Source organism: Staurois parvus, unplaced genomic scaffold (genome assembly GCF_062004578.1).
Source record: "Staurois parvus isolate SC_StPar_1 unplaced genomic scaffold, SC_StPar_1.0 ptg000931l, whole genome shotgun sequence".
NCBI lineage: Eukaryota > Metazoa > Chordata > Amphibia > Anura > Ranidae > Staurois > Staurois parvus.
In genome coordinates this window covers 1590555-1612160 of record NW_028318727.1, presented here as the reverse complement: position 1 = coordinate 1612160, position 21606 = coordinate 1590555, and the positions used below count along the sequence as shown (strand labels likewise).

Below are 21606 nucleotides of genomic sequence, written 5' to 3'. Positions count from 1 at the left end.
ATTGGTGTCAGTGGGAGCAAATAGTGCTCCATCATTGGTATCAGTGGGAGGAATAGTGCCCCATCATTGGTGTCAGTGGGAGGAATAGTGCCCCATCATTGGTGTCAGTGGGAGGAATAGTGCCCCATCATTGGTGTCAGTGGGAGGAATAGTGCCCCATCATTGGTATCAGTGGGAGGAATAGTGCCCCATCATTAGTATCGGGGAGGAATAGTGCCCCATCATTGGTATCAGTGGGAGGAATAGTGCCCCATCATTGGTGTCAGTGGGAGGAATAGTGCCCCATCATTGGTGTCAGTGGGAGGAATAGTGCCCCATCATTGGTGTCAGTGGGAGGAATAGCGCCCCATCATTGGTATTAGTGGGAGGAATAGTGCCCCATCGTTGGTGTCAGTAGGAGGAGGAATAGTGCCCCATCATTGGTGTCAGTAGGAGGAGGAATAGTGCTCCATCATTGGTGTCAGTGGGAGGAATAGTGCCCCATCATTGGTATCAGTGGGAGGAATAGGGCCCATCATTGGTGTCAGTGGGAGGAATAGTGCCTCATCATTGGTATCAGTGGGAGGAATAGTGCCCCATCATTGGTATCAGTGGGGGGGAATAGTGCCCCATCATTGGTATCAGTGGGAGGAATAGTGCTCCATCATTGGTATCAGTGGGAGGAATAGTGTCCCATCATTGGTATCAGTGGGAGGAATAGTGCCCCATCATTGGTATCAGTGGGAGGAATAGTGTCCCATCATTGGTATCAGTGGGAGGAATAGGGCCCATCATTGGTGTCAGTGGGAGGAATAGTGCCCCATCATTGGTATCAGTGGGAGGAATAGTGCCCCATCATTGGTGTCAGTGGGAGGAATAGTGCCCCATCATTGGTATCAGTGGGAGGAATAGTGTCCCATCATTGGTGTCAGTAGGAGGAGGAATAGTGCCCCATCATTGGTATCAGTGGGAGGAATAGTGCCCCATCATTGGTATCAGTGGGAGGAATAGTGCCCCATCATTGGTATCAGTGGGAGGAATAGTGCCCCATCATTGGTGTCAGTGGGAGGAATAGTGCCCCATCATTGGTATCAGTGGGAGGAATAGTGCCCCATCATTGGTATCAGTGGGAGGAATAGTGGCCCATCATTGGTATCAGTGGGAGGAATAGTGCCCCATCACTGGTATCAGTGGGAGGAATAGTGCCCCATCATTGGTATCAGTGGGAGGAATAGTGTCCCATCATTGGTGTCAGTGGGGGGAATAGTGCCCCATCACTGGTATCAGTGGGAGGAATAGTGCCCCATCATTGGTATCAGTGGAAGGAATAGTGCCCCATCATTGGTATCAGTGGGAGGAATAGTGCCCCATCATTGGTATCAGTGGGAGGAATAGTGCCCCATCATTGGTATCAGTGGAAGGAATAGTGCCCCATCATTGGTATCAGTGGGAGGAATAGTGCTCCATTGTTGGTGTCAGTGGGAGGAATAGCGCCCCATTGTTGGTGACACTGTCCTAAGCCGTGCAAGTTTAGGAGATATTCACTGTACCTAGAGGTGAACCTTTATTATAGGCTTACCTGTAGCTGCAAGTTAAAAAATACTTGCCTTCTGCTTTAATGGGACCAGGACATTGGGGTTCGGTATTGAACTGCATAATTCCTCTTGGGATTAGAAAAAAAAAACGAAACCAGGCATTCAGAAGGTACAATCACCTCCTGAAAACCTGGAACCACCACCAAGGATCACTTTTCAGAGGAGTGGTAAACAAGGCTTATGTGCACCCCACAAATATACAAAGTCTTCGTTTACATGGGCATACTAAAGCCTACATCCATGTGAGTTGTTCCATGTATGCTTGTGCAGGCAGTCCCATTCGTGGCCTAGCTGCACCCAGCCACTGCTCCCGATTTGCCATCCACGTAGGTGCGTGTCCTTGAACCCGCGCTGTGTTTGGACTCACACACCCGCACCCAGCTGGATTTTAAATTGGGAACCCTATTGATATGATTGGGGCTGCTGGCATGCAGATGGTACAGAACACCTGTGCCACCATCCGTGGTGTCATGAGGTGACGAGAACACGCTCCCAGCACACTAACCAAGCTGTCATCCCTCAGTCAAGGCTTCTGGTTGCTGCCCCCCAGGCAAGAAAACCGGTCCTGAAAATGCATATCGCCTGACTCCCCGGGGGTTCATTTTGGGGACCTTTTATGATGGTTGATACAATGATGAAGGGGTCAAGTACTCCTTTCATACGTTTTGTCAAAGGGCGTGCAACTGGTCCTCTTTAAAAGGGGCCCCACCAGGAACACATCCTCTTCTACCCTTTGCTCCTGTTGGACATCTTCTGTGAAGAAAAAAGCCCACCAAGTATGGGGGAGCACGTGACGCACAACCCTCCTTACTACGTGACGCAACTGGTGCTTGCCGATTGACCACCCAGGCACCGAGCGCAGTCACATGGGGCAGTCGTGACTTGGAGGCTACATGGCGTTTCGTCTCTTCATTACAAATGGCGGAGCACAGGGTAGGTGAGTATGTGCAGCTGCAGTCGCCACCGTTAAAGTGAACCTGTTACTGCATGGGCATGATTGGAATTGTGTTTTTTCTGAGGCCCCGTTCACACTTGTAGCTTGAAGTTCAAACGCTCAACAAGCAAAAACCAATTGTTTTCAATTGCCCTTGTTCACATCTGAGCGCCCTTTCCTTGTAGTAAAACGCCTGTCACTCAAAAAGTACAGGAGCTACTTTTTAGGCAGAACTGAGCATTTTTGTCCCCATAGACACCTTAAAATCACATCATGAGCAGGGGCGGACAGACCATTTGAAAACTCGGGCACTGCCCGAGGGCCCGGGGTCAGTAGGGGGCCCCATGAGATTCCCCTTGTACCTTTTTCAAAGGCTTTTTTGAGTTTGGGCAAGGACACAGGGGCCCCATGATCCCCTATTGCCCGGGGGCCCCATGAGTTGTCAGTCCGCCCCTGGTCATGAGCATTTTTTTTCAGCTTCAACAGCATTTCTCTGCCCCTTTTTCAGCTTTCCACTGGCCACATTAGAAAACACCTGACAAACGCAAACGCTTGGAAAAAAATAAACGCCTGAAAATGTGCCGTTTAGGTGTGAATGTAGTCTGAATGTCAGAAGCGAGCAGCTTTGTGCAGTTTGGAGGTTGTCTCCAATGCCAGTACACCACTGACAAGCTGGTACCCAGGGGCGGACTGACCATTTGGAAACTCGGGCACTGCCCGAGGGCCCGGGGTCAGTAGGGGGCCCCATCAGATGCCCCTGGTACCTTTTTCATAGGCTTTTTTGAGTTTGGGCAAGGACACAGGGGCCCCATGATCCCCTATTGCCCGGGGGCCCCATGAGTTGTCAGTCCGCCCCTGCTGGTACTGCGCGATTATTTTTCTGTCAGGCTGTCTTTTTTGTTAGGCCGCATCTGCTGAGTCAGTAGAATCCGGGGCCACAAAAGCCTGGCATTGTGTACATGTTTATCTCAGGTACCCCCTTCATGACAATGACTGTGCAGAGCCAGGTTCCCTTCTCCTGACTAGAAACGTCCAGAGAGGATTCATCCGGCTGTGTGTCCAAACACGGCTTTTGTTACCAGGCCCGGCAGCAGAATGACCTCAGACTGCTACAAAATGGAGGCCGGGGTGTACATCATATATGTAGTGTGTGAATATATATCTCTTATGAACCTTGGTGCTCCCTGTGACTGTGTGTGCAGCCTTGTGCTGCCATATGTTGGTGTGTTACAAAACGAGTCTCTTTTTTTTTTACCACCTTGTATGTAATATTGGAACACAGAGTAAAACTCTGGCCTCTATCATATATTAAGCCTCCCCTCAATAGGGTGTACTGGTAAGGGGGCCCTATAGATTATAGAGAGGAGGCCACGGTTGAAATCTGTGGTCCAAGATGCCAAAATGAGAAGGGTCATTGGAATACTGGTGAGGGGGCCATGATGGCGGGGCCCAATAGATGATGGAGAGGAGGCCATGGTTGGCACTGCGTTCCATTGTGACAGACCGGGAATAGTCATGGGTGTACTGGTAAGGGGGCTATGTAGGTGGGGCCCTATAGATAAGAGAGGAGGCCATGGTTGAAATCTGTGGTCCAAAATGCCAAACCGAGCATGGTCATTGGAGTACTGGTGAGGGGGCCATGATGGTGGGGCCCAATAGATGATGGAGAGGAGGCCATGGTTAGCACTGCGTTCCATTGTGACAGACCGGGAATAGTCATGGGTGTACTGGTAAGGGGGATATGTAGGTGGGGCCCTATAGATGAGAGAGGAGACCATGGTTGAAATCTGTGGTCCAGTATGTCAAACAGAGTAGGGTCATTGGAGTACTGGTGAGGGGGCCATGATGGTGGGGCCACATAGATGAGTTGCCAGGGCAGTGGTGAATGAAGAGGAGTGCAAGGAACAGCTCTGACTGTCTGACCCACAGGGTGGGTTGCAGGGAATAGTGAGGGAAAGTTGATGGGCCAGGTGGGGAGAAAAAATTTTATAAGGCAGCTCCAGGGTTGTGGTCCACCATGGTGAAAAGTAAATGCTGTAGTAACAGGATTCCACGAGTGACTTGGCCCTTGGAGGGTTAGGTTTCAGGGTTAAGGTCAATGTTCTACATTTATTTTCAGAGTTGGGTTCAACAGCCCTGTATTGAGGGCTGCCATCGCTGCTCCCCCAACTATCTCTGGTCTGTGTACTTCCCTAGTAAATTAACTGGAGCAAGTATTCAGCTAGCAAGGGACCTGCCTCCAAGCCACGCCAATACTGGAGCCATTGGATGAACATGGCAGCCAGGACACAGCATTTCCAGGAGAGGTCAGTAATGGCTCTGTAAAACATTTTCTGCTTTCTCCTGGTTTGTCAGATTCCACAGTGGAGATCACCTTCGTTGCCATTGGCTCCCAGAATAGCCTTTTCACTTCTATTGATTTGGTTGACAAAATGATCCCAACCTCTGCTCGCGCTTTGAGTTCCTCCTCGCCCGTCCGTGGCAAGCTGTCCTGCCGCGTTCTTAAAAGGCAAAATCGCAGCTTCTTGTTCGTTTTTTTTTTTTTTAAGAGTCGTACTGGAATCTCGTAACCACCCCATCGACGTTAAGATCCTCATTTTAAATAGTAAAAGTAAATATTTGTGATGTGCGTCCCACCAGGAGAATGACGGGCGCTGAACTATGGGGACGCAAACACTGAAGTGCTTGATCTGTCCTCTGTCCTCTGACTGCAGTGCTGGGACAAGGTCATCCAGCACCCATGGAAAAGATGCCAAACTGTGCCCCCTTCCTGTTCATGATGTGTTGGCGCTTTATAAATACTGTATAATAATAATAATGATGTGCAAAGGAATGCGCTTGGGGGGGGGGGTGCAACCTGCACCTCCTCCCGGCTCTCTCCTACAAGAGTAGTGATGCTGCTGTCACCACTCCTGTCATCCTTGTATCAGAAGGAAGTCGGCACAGGGTACCCCCATCCCTGCAATAAAGCAATGCATATTTTTTTTTTTAATCTGCATCAAAAACTCAAGGACAGTAGATTATATGGGTTGCAATGGCATAGTTCACACCAGTGCAGAAGGAAACCTAGAACATGCTGCATTTTACATCACCGATCTTGTCTCTAAATATCACCCAAACCGTACTCTTCGCTCCTCGCAAGACCTCCTGCTCTCTAGCTCCCTTGTCTCCTCCTCCCATGCTCGTCTCCAGGACTTCTCCAGGGCTTCCCCCATCCTCTGGAACTCCCTACCCCAATCTATCAGACTATCGCCTACTCTGCTCACTTTTAGGCGCACTCTGAAAACCTATCTCTTCAGGGAGATCCTGCCCTCAGAAAATACTGAAATCCTCTACTCCTCCTACCAGTCCATCCCCCACAGTCATTACCTTTTGTACCACTATCCCCTCCCTCCTAGATTGTAAGCTCCCAGGATCAGGGCCCTCCTAACCCTCTTGTATTGAACTGTATTGTTGCTGTATTGTCTCCCGTTATATTGTAAAGTGCTGAGCAAACTGTCAGCGCCATATAAATCCTGTATAATAATAATAATAATTTTGTTCTGCACAGAACTGTAGTGGAATGCGGCAAAATGCACTGGAGTACATCTAAACTAAATGCGTAAACGTATTGGATGCACATTAAAAAATCCCCAGGAAACCTTAGGAAAAGAGATGGGGGGGGGGGGGAGCACTGAAACGCATTGATAACTCATCAAACAACATGCAGAAATGCATCTACAGTGGTGTTTTTTGTTTTTGTTGTTTGTTTTTTTCTTTTTTTGTTTTTTTTTTTGCATGGGGCTACTTTAATAATCTGAACTTTACGGTGTCGTTGGAACATCCCATTAAAGCAGAATGCCCTCCCAACAGGCTACGCCGCTCATATCGCCTCCCTGTGCAGTAGCGCAGTTGTCACTTGTCCTGTCAATGTCCTATAATAACCCTGAGAAGGAGGAGGCAGAGCAGCTGAACGCAAGTAACCTTGAGAGACGAGGCTGGTTCTTCCTCTGTCTATGGCCAGGCTGGGCCGGCTCCTTTCGCGCTCCCTGATTGGTCCCCAGCAGTCACCTCATCGGGGAGCTCTGATTCACTGTGTGTTCCCCCCCCCCCCTCGAGCTTCTTCCAGCAGAGGTGGAACTGCTGGAAGAGGTGGAGGGATGGGAGGGTGTGAGAAAGCCAGAGAGGGACACACAAAATTCCATGTCCCTGTACTTAGACTTAACATATCACCATTTCTCTGCGCTGCGTTGGAGTGTCAGCTCTTGGGGCAGGGGCGACTCCACGTTTTCTGGGAGTCGGGCTCTTGCGCCCGATACTTGGCGTACTCATGGAGTGCACTTTTGAAGGTACAGCATTAGCAAGCGGGCAAGCCACCCTGTAGTTTTATCTAGTTTCTGAACTTTGATGGGGGGGCATTAACTACCTAAATCCTAGTTCGTAAAATGTACTCTGAACCCTGCGATCTTTTGCATAACGCCAATTTTTTTTTTTTTTTCATATATACAATGCAATTGCAGACATTGACCAGCGCAATTATTATTATTTTTTTTCATGGGTGTTTGCAAACAAACCCAATATCGTCAGCGATTCGCCGAACCATAGTGTTGGCAAAGACTTTGCCAGCGTGCAGGATAATTTATGCAGCGAGGAGGCAAAAATGTATTTTCCTGCGAGGAAGGGGCGGTCCTTTCGCTATAAAAAATATTGCATAAATTTTGGATCTGCGATGGAAGCGAGACGTGGAAATACATTCTGTTTTTAAAAGGCAGCCAAATGCGTATTGACCTGTGATCAATTAAGGTGCAAACGATCAAAAAACAATCATCGATTAAAATGATTGAAAGATGCAATGATTGACTAGACAAATGATTAGACTCCATCTGAAAAGCAATCAACGAATCGAACTGTGTATTAAGATCGGTTTTTGACACAGTTATTCAGTTGATTGGCAATGATCAGCAGAATTCCACCGTGCCTGAGCGACTTGCTAGCATTGAAATTGATTGGAAGCTGTCCAAGCCAATCAAATGGAGGCTGCTGAGTTATATTTTTTAATTTAGTTTTTTTTTTTTCCTTTTCCATCAAATGTCAATCAATTATTGTTTCCATCACTATGATTTGGGAGGAAATATTGGCTGCTGATTGGACTTTTGCTCTGGTTGTTTTTGTAAATCCTGCACACTGTCTATGGGTAGCTGAAACAGCTGTAAGATCATTCCATAGATTGTACAACTTATGTCTCCGCCATAGACTGTAGTGCAGCATTGTACAATTGTATCGCACACGTCTCATCCAATGTTTCCAACATAATACAGTCCAATGTCAGGCTATTCAGCTTGTATCCTGCAAACAGTTTTTGATTTCAATTAATCGGATGCAGAATGCTAACAAAACAACCAAACTAGTATGCGGTGTATATCGGTAAGAGGATATGAATCCGAGACGCATTACATGGTTTACAAATAGACCCAATTAAAAGTGTAAACTGCACGGAGCCGGTACAATGTACAGTGTATAGAAATCTCCACCTGTCATTACTGACGCATGGTTAGGAGGACTGCAATCACACGGGAGATCAGGTCATACAATGCAATAGATCTGTAGTCTTGCATATTCTACTATTTATAGTTTATTTATAATTGTTCATATAGAATAATAGAAACTTTTTTTTTTTGTGCTTTTTTTTTCTCTTTTCTGGTTTGTATTTTCATTCAGGCTCCATTCACATTTGTGCGACTCCCAATGGCATGTGATTTCCATTGCAACTTTGGCTGTTGTACAACTGTCACATTGGTAGCCTCGGGCTCCATTCACACTTGTACAACGTGATATATGACTTTGGACGCTAAAGTTACATGACAATTCGTGCCCCATGTTTCTCTCTCTCTCTGTCTCTCTCTCTCTCTCTGCCGCTCTCTCGCTGTCTCTCTCGCTCTGCCTCTCTCTGTCTCTCTCTCGCTGTCTCTCTCTCTCTCTCTCTCTGTCTCTCTCTCTGTGTGTCTCTCTCTCTGTCTCTCTCTCTGTCTCTCTCTCACGCTCTCTCTGTGTCTCTCTCTGTGTCTCTCTCTCTCTGTCTTTCTCTCTGTGTCTCTCTCTCACGCTCTCTCTGTGTCTCTGTCTCTCGCTCTCTCTGTGTCTCTGTATCTCTCTCTCTCTCTTTGTCTCTCTCTCTGTCTCTCTCTCGCGCGCGCTCTCTCTGTGTCTCTCCCTCTCTCTCTTTCTGTCTCTCTCTCTCTCTGTCTCACTCCCCCCTCTCTCTGCCTTTCTCTGTCTCTCCAGCTCTCTCTCTCTCTCTGTGTCTCTCTCTCTCTCTCTCTCTGCGTGTCTCTCTCTCTGTCTCGCTCCCTCTCTCTCTGTCTCTCTTTCTCTCTCACGCTCTCTCTCGGTGTCTCTCTCTCTCCCTCTCTCTGTCTCGCTCCCTCTATCTGTCTCTCTCTCTCACACTCTCTCTGTCTCTCTCTCTGTGTCTCGCTCCCTCTATCTCTGTCTCTCTCTGTCTCGCTCCCTCTCTCTCTGTCTTGCTCCCCCCCTCTCTCTCTCATGCTCTCTCTGTCTCACTCCCCCTCTCTCTCTGTCTCTCTCTCATGCTCTCTCTGTCTCGCTCCCCCTCTCTCTCTGTCTCTCTCTGTCTCGCTCTCTCTCTCTCTCTCTCTGTCTCTCTCTCATGCTCTCTCTGTCTCGCTCCCCCCCTCTCTCTCTGTCTCGCTCCCCCTCTCTCTCTCTCATGCTCTCTCTGTCTCGCTCTCTGTCTCTCCACACTGAGAAAGTATTTCCAGGATTTAATCACATTCACGTTTACCATAGGAAAAAAACTTTATTAACCAGTTTTTAGAAGAGCGTTTCTGGTTCAAAAGTACTGAATTTATTTATTGGTACTTATAAGTACTTGTATAGCACCATCAATTTACACTTATCTATCTCTAATATATATTGCACATTCACATCAGTCTCTGCCTCCAATGAGCATACAATCTGAGGTCCCTATTTCCAATTCATACATATCCTCAGGCCAATTTAGACAGGATCCAATTAACCTACCAGCATGTCTTTGGAGTGTGGGAGGAAACCCATTCAGGCACAGGTAGAACATGCAAACTCCAGGCAGGTAGTGCCATGGTTAAGATTCATGGCCAGTTCACACTACATGCGTTTCAGTAGCATTTTTTTTCTGCATCCAAAACGCACAGAAGGTTATATGGTTGTCAATGTCATAGTCACATCAGGGAAGGGGCGGACTGACCATTTGGAAACTCGGGCACTGCAGTAAGGGGCCCCATGAGATGCCCCTGGTACCTTTTTCATAGGCTTTTTTGAGTTTGGGCAAGGACACAGGGGCCCCATGATCCCCTATTGCCCGGGGGCCCATGAGTTGTCAGTCCGCCCCTGCATCAGGGTTTGCAGTTTAAGTGCGTTCCAGTTGCAGAAAAAAAAAAAAGAACAGGCTGCATTTCTTTCTGCACAGAACTGTACTGGAGCACAAAACGCATCAAGAACGTACTGAAACGCATTGGAGCGCACATGTCCCTATTTGAATTGAAGAAAGAGAGGGGAAAAAATGAACTGGAATGCTTTTAAAAATGTGCACGCAGTAACGCACCTGGACTGCATTTCTGTAGTGTGAACCGGCCCTGAAACCAACAATCCTAGTACTGCCAGGCAGAAGTGCTAACCACTTAGCCCAGGGGTGTCAAACTGGCGGCCCTCCAGCTGTTGCAAGACTACAAGTCCCATCATGCCTCTGCCTTTGGGAGTCATTCTTGTAATTGTCAATCTTGCAATGCCTCTTGGGACTTGTAGTTTGCCAACAGTTGGAGGGCCACCAGTTTGACACCCGTGATTTAGCCACTGCCCAAATTTCAACTCTGGTTCCTGAAACTGTCCCAAGTATGCAACTATTTGTCCTGGGTTCATTCCACACCACTCCTATAACAATTTGTGACAACCAGCTTTCTTATCTTCTAAAGGGGACACCTGTTCACAAGTGAATTGGTGGGATTTCTGCTCCATTTGGGGAGATTTTTACTCATATCCTGTAGGTTTCTAGGGACAAGAATTGCAGAAAATATTTCCACTGGGAACACAGACGGCAATAAAATCCTGAGTCTAAGAGCGCCAGAACAAAGAGTCTAAAAACTTTTAATAGTGATGTTCATTCACTGTCAAACACAATGCCCCAACGCGTTTCTGGGGCTCCAAGATCTCCACCTTCTTCAGGGCTCAAGTATTTTATATGGGTCAAAGGACAGAAGAAATGGCGCTGTCATTGTTAGTTTAACAATTATTATTATTATTACTACGAGTTTATATAGGGTTTGCTCAGCGCTGTACAATAAAATGTGCCCAGAATTACTGTAGCTGCTAAACCAACCTTTCAAAACGTTTTTAACATGGAGGAACCCTGATAATAACCGAATGTATAATAAAAGCAGAAATACACTGCATCTGAGCACCACAAAGTAAAAATGCTTTTCAATTCATTTTTAATATTCAATGCAAACTCTCCCATCCATCCATGCTTTATTTTGCTGAAAAATACCCCCCCCCCCCCCCCCAGCATTTCTGGTCATGGCCATCTTGAGTAAGGGCAGATGATTCATTTGGCATTGACTTCCTGGAATCCATCTGCCCTTAGTTCAGGAATACAAGCAGGCATGTGTGCTTAGCTGAGAATACCCTTCCTCCCCTCCAGAAGACTACTGGGGATGTATGAACTCATTTGGCGAAAAAAAACAAAGTTACTGAAGAAACATAAAAAAATAGCTGAAAACAAGTAAATATGATATATGTTCCTATCTATATACTAATGCTGGCAGCATAAGGATTAAAAGTAGTCATTGTGGATTGAGAGCGGGAAGATCCACTCAGGGAACCCCTGCAAGTAACTACTATATCAATAACTAATGCTACATTAGTGTGGCGGTTGGTGGGAAGAATGGCCCCTTCCATTGGCGGTCGGTGGGAAGAATGGCCCCTTCCATTGGCGGTCGGTGGGAAGAATGGCCCCTTCCATTGGCGGTCGGTGGGAAGAATGGCCCCTTCTATTGTTGGTCGGTGGGAAGAATGGCCCCCTCCATTGGCGGTCGGTGGGAAAAATGGCCCCTTCCACTGGCGGTCGGTGGGAAGAATGGCCCCTTCCATTGGCGGTCGGTGGGAAGAATGGCCCCTTCCATTGTTAGTCGGTGGGAAGAATGGCCGCTTCCATTGGCGGTCGGTGGGAAGAATGGCCGCTTCCATTGGCGGTCGGTGGGAAGAATGGCTCCTTCCATTGGCGGTCGGTGGGAAGAATGGCCCCCTCCATTGGCAGTCGGTGGGAAGAATGGCCCCTCCCGTTGGCGATCGGTGGGAAGAATGGCCCTTGCATAGATGGCTGAACCCCTGGAAACTGTTTTGAGGCCCACAAAAGTGCGTCACACGTTTTTTGTTGTGATTCTAGAATTTGACCCATGATTTCAATATGCTTAGGTGCATAAGGATTAAAAGTAGTCATTGTGGATTGAGAGCGTAAAGCTCCACTCAGGGAACCCCTGCAAGTAACTACTATATCAATAACTAATGGTACATTAGTGTGACGGTTGGTGGGAAGAATGGCCCTCCCATTGGCGGTCGGTGGGAAGAATGGCCCCTTCCATTGGCGGTCGGTGGGAAGAATGGCCCTTCCATTGGCGGTTGGTGGGAAGAATGGCCCTTCCATTGGCAGTCGGTGGGAAGAATGGCTCCTTCCATTGGCGGTCGGTGGGAAGAATGGCTCCTTCCATTGGCGGTCGGTGGGAAGAATGGCTCCTTCCATTGGCGGTCGGTGGGAAGAATGGCTCCTTCCATTGGCGGTCGGTGGGAAGAATGGTCCCTTCCATTGGCGGTCGGTGGGAAGAATGGCCCCTTCCATTGGCGGTCGGTGGGAAGAATGGCCCCTTCCATTGGCGGTCGGTGGGAAGAATGGCCCCTTCCATTGGCGGTCGTTGAGAAGAATGGCCCCCTCCATTGGTGGTTGGTAGGAAGAATGGCCCCCTCCATTGGCGGTCGGTGGGAAGAATGGCCCCTTCCATTGGCGGTCAGTGGGAAGAATGGCCCTTGCATAGATGGCTAAACCCCTGGAAACTTTTTTGAGGCCCACAAAAGTGTGTCACACGTTTTTTGTTGTGATTCTGGAATTTGACCCATGATTTCAATATGCTTAGGTGTGAATGAGGCCTTGAGGAACAATAGACTTCCCTGAAACCCTGGTTGAGAGGCTGTGCTAAACTAATCCAAAGCATCTGAATCATATAGAACACCTTACCCCTGAAGAAGGGGGAGATCTGTGAGCCACTGAAATGAGTTGGCCGTTTGGTATTTATCCATTAAAAGAAATCCTAAATCTTAAAATTGGACTCAATCACCCATGGAGCCAAATACCCAGTTCTTTAAGGGATACACCAGTTGTGTTTGAGAGCAGTCTCGCTGTAGCTGCTGTTCCCTGTATGAATCCTATTGCTTTTCCTCAACTATGAAACCTTGAATAAATGCAGTGCCTCCATCTATACAAATTGCAGCAATAAATACCTGACAGAGGTTCTAATCCTACCCTACTCTATCTGATCAGATAAATACGTTCCTGGTACAAGAAATAAGAAAGGTGTGCAAAGTCTTAGCCTTGTCTTTCTACAGAAAGCAGCCACAGCCTGAGTAGAAAAGCCTGTCAGCATGCTGTACAGCAGATCTTTGCATGAAAGCAGTGGTCTCTCTGCAGAGGTCTTACATGACCCCCTGCTGAGTCAGAGCTATAGCTCTGCAATCTGTAAAGCTTGTACCCCGTACTGATTGGAGAGCTCTAGCTCTGACCCAGAAGGGGGTTTGTTGGACTGCTACAGAGAGATCACTGCTTTCTTCTCTACAGCATGCTGGCAGAGGACAGCCTTTCTTAAGAAAAATGAACTAAAAGACTTGCACAACTTGTTTAGATGCACCTGAATCAGGGGCGGACTGACAACTCATGGGGCCCCGGGCAATAGGGGATTATGGGGCCCCTGTGTCCTTGCCCAAACTCAAAAAAGCCTATGAAAAAGGTACCAGGGGCATCTCATGGGGCCCCCTACTGACCCCGGGCCCTCGGCAGTGCCCAAGTTTCCAAATGGTCAGTCCGCCCCTGACCTGAATGTATCTAGATGGTTTAAACTGAAAGTTTAATTGGGCTTTAGGGCTTAAAGATGGGTATCTTCATAGGCCAGTCTTTCAGTTACAAGAAAAATTCTATTTTTTTTCCTTCTGTAGTATTCAGTGAAGGTTTTCATGGCTGTATTTTTCTCCCTCTCCAGATATGCTTCAGCTCATCAACAATAATGAAAACGATTTTGGGTTCTTCGATGCATCATTTGCAGCAGTCAATACCCTGGCCCAAGACCCCAGTTCCAAAGTGGACATCGCAGTGGACCTCGCAGGAGGGGCTGCCCTCAGCTCCCTGGAGGGGTTACTGGCCGCCCCTACCATCCCCACCTCCACCCCCAGGAAGATGTTTCCGCTGTCCACTCCAAGTTTCCACAGCCCACCAGCTGCCACCCAACCTCAGGACAATCGCATGCAACAGCTGAAGCTCAGCTTACAGAGCATGGTCAAGGATGAGCCCATGCAAATCTGCCCCACCCCACAGCATGTCCAGGCTAAGCCACCCACCACCCAGCATCTGCAGGGCATGCTATTCGGGCAGAGCTTGGTTACATCGGCGCAGCCTCAGTTCAACAACCAGCCCGTGGCAGGATACCAAGAGCAGAGCGCTGAGCCAGGTAATTGGTACCAAAATGGTTGCGTGGCGAAAAATTGTAGCTGACTGTTCTGTGACCATTGCAGTTGTGTGATGCTCAGCCGGTCTTAAAAGGTTAGTTCACCTTTACCAAAAAACTGCCTAGCTGGTAAGGAGCGCCTGTAGATAAAAACAAACTGTGCCTTTGGCTAAAGTTGGATAATGACCTTGCCATAGGTGTAGGCCCTTTACGTACCTCCCAAAGCCTGGACCAAAAACTCCCAGAGATGGCGTGGTCCCATCATGTCTTCTTGTTAAGGCACTCCCAGCTGTTACTGCTCACCCCCACCATCACAGGAGTGAGCTCTCAAACACCCGCACATGTGTGGTCCACCATCTCCTTTTTATTATTACAGGTACATCTAATTTACGAGGGCACTTTACATATATATTGTACATTCACATCAGTCCCTGCCCTCAAGGAGCGTACAATCTACGGTCCCTAACTCACATTCATACATATACTAGAGCCAGTTTACCTACTAGCATGTTTTTGGCGCATGGGAGGAAACCCACACAGGCACAGGGAGAACATGAACTCCAGGCAGGTAGTGCAATGGTTGAGATTCAAACTGATGACCCCTAGTGCTGTTGGGCAGAAGTTCTAACCACTTGGCCACTGTGCTGCTCCATTACAGTATCACTGAACTCGGAGCTACTGCAACAGGAGAGAACATATGTGAGGGGGGGGTTTGAATCAGCTGGGAGTGGCAATGTCCTAGCAGGATGGGGATGCCATCTCTGGGAGTTTTTCAGCCAGGCTTCGGAAGGTTAGTAAATGGCCTACACAGTTGCCATAGCTGCACAGTTTGGTGGGTTTTATTCTTCTTTTTTTTTATACGGGTGCAATTCTTCTGCTTAGGCAGTTTTTTTGGTCTTTTTTGCCTTTAGGTGGCCTAATGTGTGCCAGCAAAACACCCCCCCCCCCAATTGCAACAACACCAGTAGTTATGGGTTCAAGCTGTGCAGCCACATTCAGCCCCACCATCCAGTAACTGGACCGGGCCATCCAGCACCAAGGGCAAGGATTCTGAATTGCGCCCCCTCCCCCACTGTTAATACATGTCATAGAATGGGTATACCACCCTACATCTATTCTTTGCTCCCTTGCTTCTCTATGCCCCCACCCCATGTCCTAGCTCTGCCACCATCTGTATGTCCCAGCAGATGGCAAAATAGTTTTCCATTTTCATTTGCCCCCTGTAGTGTGGTTTTGTGGTGTATGTATGTCTTTTTGTTTTTTTTTCTGAAAGGCATGGAACCTGGCTTGGTTTCATGCTACTGTAGCCAGTCCTCCAAGGCTGAACTTTGAGAGTGTCCTTCCGCACACAACAGATACAAAGCAGTTATGTTTGGCAGTTGGCTTGTGTAGGTGTGATAGTCTGCCCGTTCTTCTCAAATAATAACTCGTTTAACTCGCCTGGAGTCACCTGTGCTTGGTCAAAGCCTGCCTTCTTCTTACTCAATGAGGTTCTGCCAAGCTACACAGATATTTCCCAACTTGTGAGCGATACCAGTTGCTTAAAGCTGAACTCCTAGGAAAATAACTAAATGCACATTTATTTCAGTTACTTGTATAGACCGTCATGTTATACAGCGCTTTACATATATATTGTACACTGACGTCAGTGCCTTCTCCCAAGAAGCTTACAATCTAAAATCACATTCATACATACACATACTAGGGCCAGTTTAGACAGCCAATTAAACTACCAGCATGTCTTTGGAGTGCGGAAGGAAACCCACGCAGGCACAGGGAGAACATGCAAACTCCAGGCAGGTGGTGCCGGGGTTGGGATTCAAACTGATTACTCTAGTGCTGCCAGGCGGAAGTGATAACCATTTAGCCGCTGTGCTGCATATGAAATGCATATACCTTCAGCTAGGGCAGGGGTGTCCAAACTTTTTTCAAAGAGGGCCAGATTGGATGAAGTGAACATGGTGGAGGGCCGAACATTCTTTGAACCATTACAATTAAATGCAAATAAATTATTTTATGCCAAGTTAATTGCAAACGACATACTTTTCATTTCATAACATTAAGATCAACTGACAGCTGAGTTTTCACAATGTATTGAAAATAAATTAAAAAAAAACTTACCTGCACTAATGTGAAGGGTGAAAAAGGTAGCTGGAGCTGAAGTCTCTGCTCGGCAGCCGGGAGGGGAAGAGAAACACACTTCACGCTGGAAGCCCGGCCCTGACGTCACCGCCCTCTGTCGCTCCCAGCGCGGTGCAGACACGCATGCGCAGTGCTCTCAAGCAGAAGACTGTCTGCCACAGAAGGGAGGGCCGTGCGACAGCCGCATTTACACCGACCAGGGAGAACGCGCCGCAGTCAGGCATGCGCACTGCCCTCTGCTCTCAAGCAGAAGACTGTCTGCCATAGAAGGGAGGGTCGTGGGAGGGCCACATTACACAGAGCAGGGAGGGTTGTTGGAGGGCCGTATTAAACCGACCCCTGGGCCGTTAATTGGCCCACGGGCCGGACTTTAGACATGCCTGAGCTAGGGGGTTTACCTGCCAAAGAATCTATATTTCTGTCCATCCAGATTCCCTTCACAGCTCTACCACCCCATCAGGGTAGGTGACTTGAATTATTCTCTGCTCTAGTTTACATAACACTTGCAAGTCTTGTGTCTCTCTCAGCCTGTAATTGGACAGTGAAGAGTGAAGGAGTAGCAGCAGACTGATGAATTCCTCTATCACGCTGCTCTCATCTCCTATCAGCATGCCCCTTGTTAGCACAAACGCCCTGCAGCACAACTGATTGCGTCATTGTGCTGCTTTTCCCTCTCCCAGTTGGAGTTCTGCTGTGCAGGGATTTCAAAAGGCCGATGCCAAGTCCAGTACTTGACACAAGCATTTCTTTGAAATAATGTAAGTGTGAAAAAAAAAAGTGCTGTGCTACATAATCAAAAAATGCACAATTCCTATAGAATATAACTATACCGAAAACACAGGACAGTGAACTAAAAAAAAACAGAGATAGTGACTCAAAAAAATTATTATATAAACCAAAGTGCAATCAATTGGTGGTTTGCTGTGGACCCTCCTTAAGATGACGACCATCCCGTGCGAGAAATGTTGTGACGTCATCCGCATGCTCCTCCCCGACGCGTTCCGTCAACCGATCATGTGACTTTATCAAGGGGATCTGGTCAGGTACATCTTTGCCTTCTTTGTGGACCACACTTTGCATTTAGAAGTTTCTGATAGAGGAACTGCTTGTTGGGATATTTGGCTACCCTTATTTGCCTTTCACGGCCAAGACATCTTTTAAAGATCTTGAACGGCCTATAGAACTATCAGATACATTAGATATGAACGGGTGTATGTTCTAGATACAAACCCCAACTTTGCACGGCGAGAAACTTTGAGCAAGTTGCTAATTTGAACTAATCACAGGATTCAAGTGCAAACTCTCCTCCACCATAAATCTGCTCACCTCCAGCAGTGTGACCTCACATTATACAATGTTTTGGTCCCAAATGTACTGGACTCAGAAGTTCAACTTGCTGAAGATTAACTCCTAGGATGTCCCCTCCAGATAACTGCCTCAGGGTCAGCTGTATTCCTCATAAACAAAGCTCAACATAGTGCTTGATCCTTTAAATCTTTTATTGTACAATGATCCATAAGAAATGCACTCACATTCAGTAGGTGCACAACCACACCAGGTATGATGAGCATCCAGCAATGTACTTCTAAAAGCACAAGATGGCAGTATCATCCACAGCAGCATAGACCAGTCAACCCAATACAGGCTCCAAATTGTCACCACACTGTGTAATGCAAGGCAAAGCACGGGCCCTGTATGTATAATGCAATTTCCTTACTATGATGATCCTGGAGCGGTGTGTGGATCAGTATACCGCTGTTACAATCAATGGAAATGTGATGTCAACCACACACTCCTCCCCAACACGTTCCGTCACCGAGCACGTGACTTTATCAAGGGGATCTGATTCACAAGCATTTCTTTGGACAGGTACATCTTTGCCTTCTTTGTGGACCACACTTTGCATTTAGACGTTTTTGATAGAGAAACTGCTTGTTGGGATATTTGGCTATCCTTATTTGCCTTTCACGGCCAAGACATCTTTTAAAGATCTTGAACGGCCTATAGAACTATCAGATACATTAGCTATGAACTGGTGTATGTTCTAGATACAAACTCCAACTTTGCACGGCGAGAAACTTTGAACAAGTTTCTAATTTGAACTAATATTTGCCAACCACAGCACCAAGCATTAGTGATGGTCACATATAGGCACATTAATAGAATTAGAATTCCAGATTAAATCTAACTTAAAAATGTCTGCTTCCCCCTCCGAACACGTATGCTGACTAATCGGGGAGTGTAAAAAAAAAAAAATATATATATACTTTACATCGGCCACATAATCTCGCTCCCCTGTGTCAGCCCGTGGTGGCTGCATGGGAGAAGAGGGAGCATGGACAACAGATGGACCATAGAAGTGTATGGGTGAAATTCCCACTCCCAAAATTCCCAGTCTTTGTCAAGGGTGCTCTCTTCTCCCCTGCAGCTGCCACTGGTTTAACAGGGGATCATGTGATCAGACCGGACAGAGAATAGGTAAGTACATACAGTCAGGTCCATAAATATTGGGACATCGACACAATTCTGACATTTTTGGCTCTATACAACACCACAATGGATTTGAAATGAAACAAACAAAATGTGCTTTAACTGTTTGATTTATGATTATTATTCTGTCCCATTACTTTTGGTCCCTTAACAAGTGGGAGGCACATATGCAAACTGTTGTAATTCCTACACCGTTCACCTGATATGGATGTAAATACCCTCAAATTAAAGCTGACAGTCTGCAGTTAAAGCACATCTTGTTTGTTTCATTTCAAATCCATTGTGGTGGTGTATAGAGCCAAAAATGTTAGAATTGTGTTGATGTCCCAATATTTATGGACCTGACTGTACCTTTTACACAGGTTAGTCACGATAGGTGTTGAAGACTTAGTTAGGTTGAGTCTGGAATTCTAATTTAACGCTTTAATGCTTTATGTGGCTGACCTCCAGCCACATAAACTTTCATTTAAATATATTGCTTAATGGCCACTGAAGCTATACATGTACTGTGTGCAGCAAACACCTTTTCAAACCCAAATAGGAATATGTAGAAGTAGCAGTGATATCACTGTGCTGTACAAAGCCTGAGCAGGGCTGTGGGAGGGGCCCAGCAGCTCCACCCACTGCAGGCTTCCTGCAGAAAACTACAGGAGGGGGTGGAGACCAGACCAGTCACCCTGCACAAAGGAAGAGCGCTGCAGCGATCAGTCTTTATTACAGGAAGCTCCTGCACAGAGGGAAAGTCTCACACTGGATTCCTGCACAGTTCTGGAAGAAATACACAAAGCACACCGAGGTTCAAGAAGAATGCATATGAAGAATGAGCTTAGACAATATTTTATTATCTCGGAGTTCAGCTTTTAAAAAAACTTTTACTACCAAACTGAATTTAACCCTAAAAAAATTGGCGTTTTACTTATCGATTGTATCTTATTTATTATTTTAAATTTCTACCTGGTGCCCAATACACAACTGTCTTTTTTTTTTTTTTTATCAGCTACACAGGTGGTGTCCATCCCACACAGCACAGCAAGTCAACCCCTGCAGAGCATCACAGGTCAGCCTCTACAGAGCATTGCAAGTCAGCCATTACAGAACGTGGCCAGCCAGCCGCTGCAGAGCATTGCAAACCAGCCTCTGCAGAGCATCACATCACAAGCTCCGACACTGCAGACTGTGGCTGCCCAACCTCTGCAAACTCACCCCTCTCCACAGATCCAGCAGCCTCTGACCATCCACGCACAGAGCATCTCTTCTCAGCAGTTCCTGACCACCACCAGCGCCACTTCCATAGCCCCACAAATTCAGCAGGTGCCGGTGAGTGGGCTCTGCCTGTGAGGTTGCCCCCTGCTGGGATGTTTCTGTTTAATAACCTCATCTTCCCCTTTTTTCTGCATCCCTCACAGGTTCTGCTTCAGCCTCATTTTATCAAAGCGGACTCTCTGGTCCTTACGGCGGTAAAGACAGACACAGGGGTGATGTCGGGCATCAAAACATCGCCAACCAGCACAACCATCCAGACTACACCTCTGCAGATGCCGGTGAGGAGCTTAGATGGGATTGAGTTTGCCTAGGTTGCATTGTGGACTGTAGTTACATGTCAGGTAGATTGGGCATCCAGAAATAGCCAGACCTCTTACTAAACTCTAAACTACCAGTGCAGTAAATCTAAGTAAATGGCAAAGAAAGGTCTACACCCTATTACAGGCCAGCCTGAAATCTGACCTCCAATTTTCTAGTACAGGCATTGAGCAAAGTTTTTTTTTTTTTTTAACCTTTTTTTGGAATAAAAAATCTAGTTTGCTCATGAGTCCACCCAAGAGTGTGATTGGACAGTCAAGGTCATCCATGTGCTCCCTTCATCTTTAAGCATGGGCAGGTTGCTTAGGCAGTATAATGGAGAAGACCTCAGGACCCTATAACCAGCAGTTGCCCACCTTTGTCCAGGCAGTTGCCCACCCTTGTCCAGGCAGTTGCCCACCCTTGTCCAGGCAGTTGCCCACCCTTGTCCAGGCAGTTGCCCACCTTTGTCCAGGCAGCTGCAACCTTTGTTGCTAAGATTATAAAATTAGCTGCAATCTCCAAATTGTATTATCCGTCCACTAGCTATATTGTGCAGCAGATGGTTTGGTGGATAAAACCATTTTTCATATATGGGTTTCATCCATAAACTTCTCTGTTCCAGGGCTTTGTTTGGCCCTGCTATCCTTTGATAGCTGTGTCGGTAAATTGTGTATGGATTATTTTTCATGTTCTAGGCCTTGGTAAGTGGAGGAACCATATTAACCACAGTACCAATAATGATGGATGCCGACAAGTTGCCCATCAACCGTATAAATGCCGGTGGAAAGATGGCCATGTTGAACTGCAAAGGAGAAAAACGTACTGCTCACAACGCCATCGAGAAGCGCTATCGATCCTCCATCAATGACAAGATCATTGAACTGAAGGACCTTGTGGTGGGAACAGAGGCCAAGGTAAAGCACTAGAAAAGGAACCTAATTGCATATTTATTCTGTTCTAATAGGGAAATGGTACAGACAGAGAAGTAGAAGGATGTTGTAGTCATGGCTGGACCCTTTTTATACTGAAAAAGGGCTCTCATCTTTAACTGAAATGAATTACCTTGCTCTACCAAAACATTGGTGTACCAATAAATAACTCCTGTTGCCTGAACCTTTTTAAAATATTCCAGTACCGTCTTTGTCATCAAAGGTGTAAAGCAGTTGTG

General features: G+C 47.0%; 1 protein-coding gene across 3 annotated transcripts in view; it reads left to right on the top strand.

The window, feature by feature from the left end:
- SREBF1 (sterol regulatory element binding transcription factor 1) overlaps nt 1-21606 on the top strand; it is a 69185-nt gene that overhangs the window by 4098 nt on the left and 43481 nt on the right. For 2 of the 3 annotated variants that reach the window (XM_089656732.1, XM_089656734.1), the window contains exons 2-5: nt 13782-14246; nt 19873-20192; nt 20282-20416; nt 21134-21352. In XM_089656732.1, coding sequence (XP_089512858.1) covers nt 13782-14246; nt 19873-20192; nt 20282-20416; nt 21134-21352 — 1139 coding nt within the window. Of the gene's footprint in view, nt 1-6686; nt 6837-13781; nt 14247-19872; nt 20193-20281; nt 20417-21133; nt 21353-21606 lie in introns of those variants that run through there. The other variant, XM_089656733.1, reaches the window with a different exon arrangement.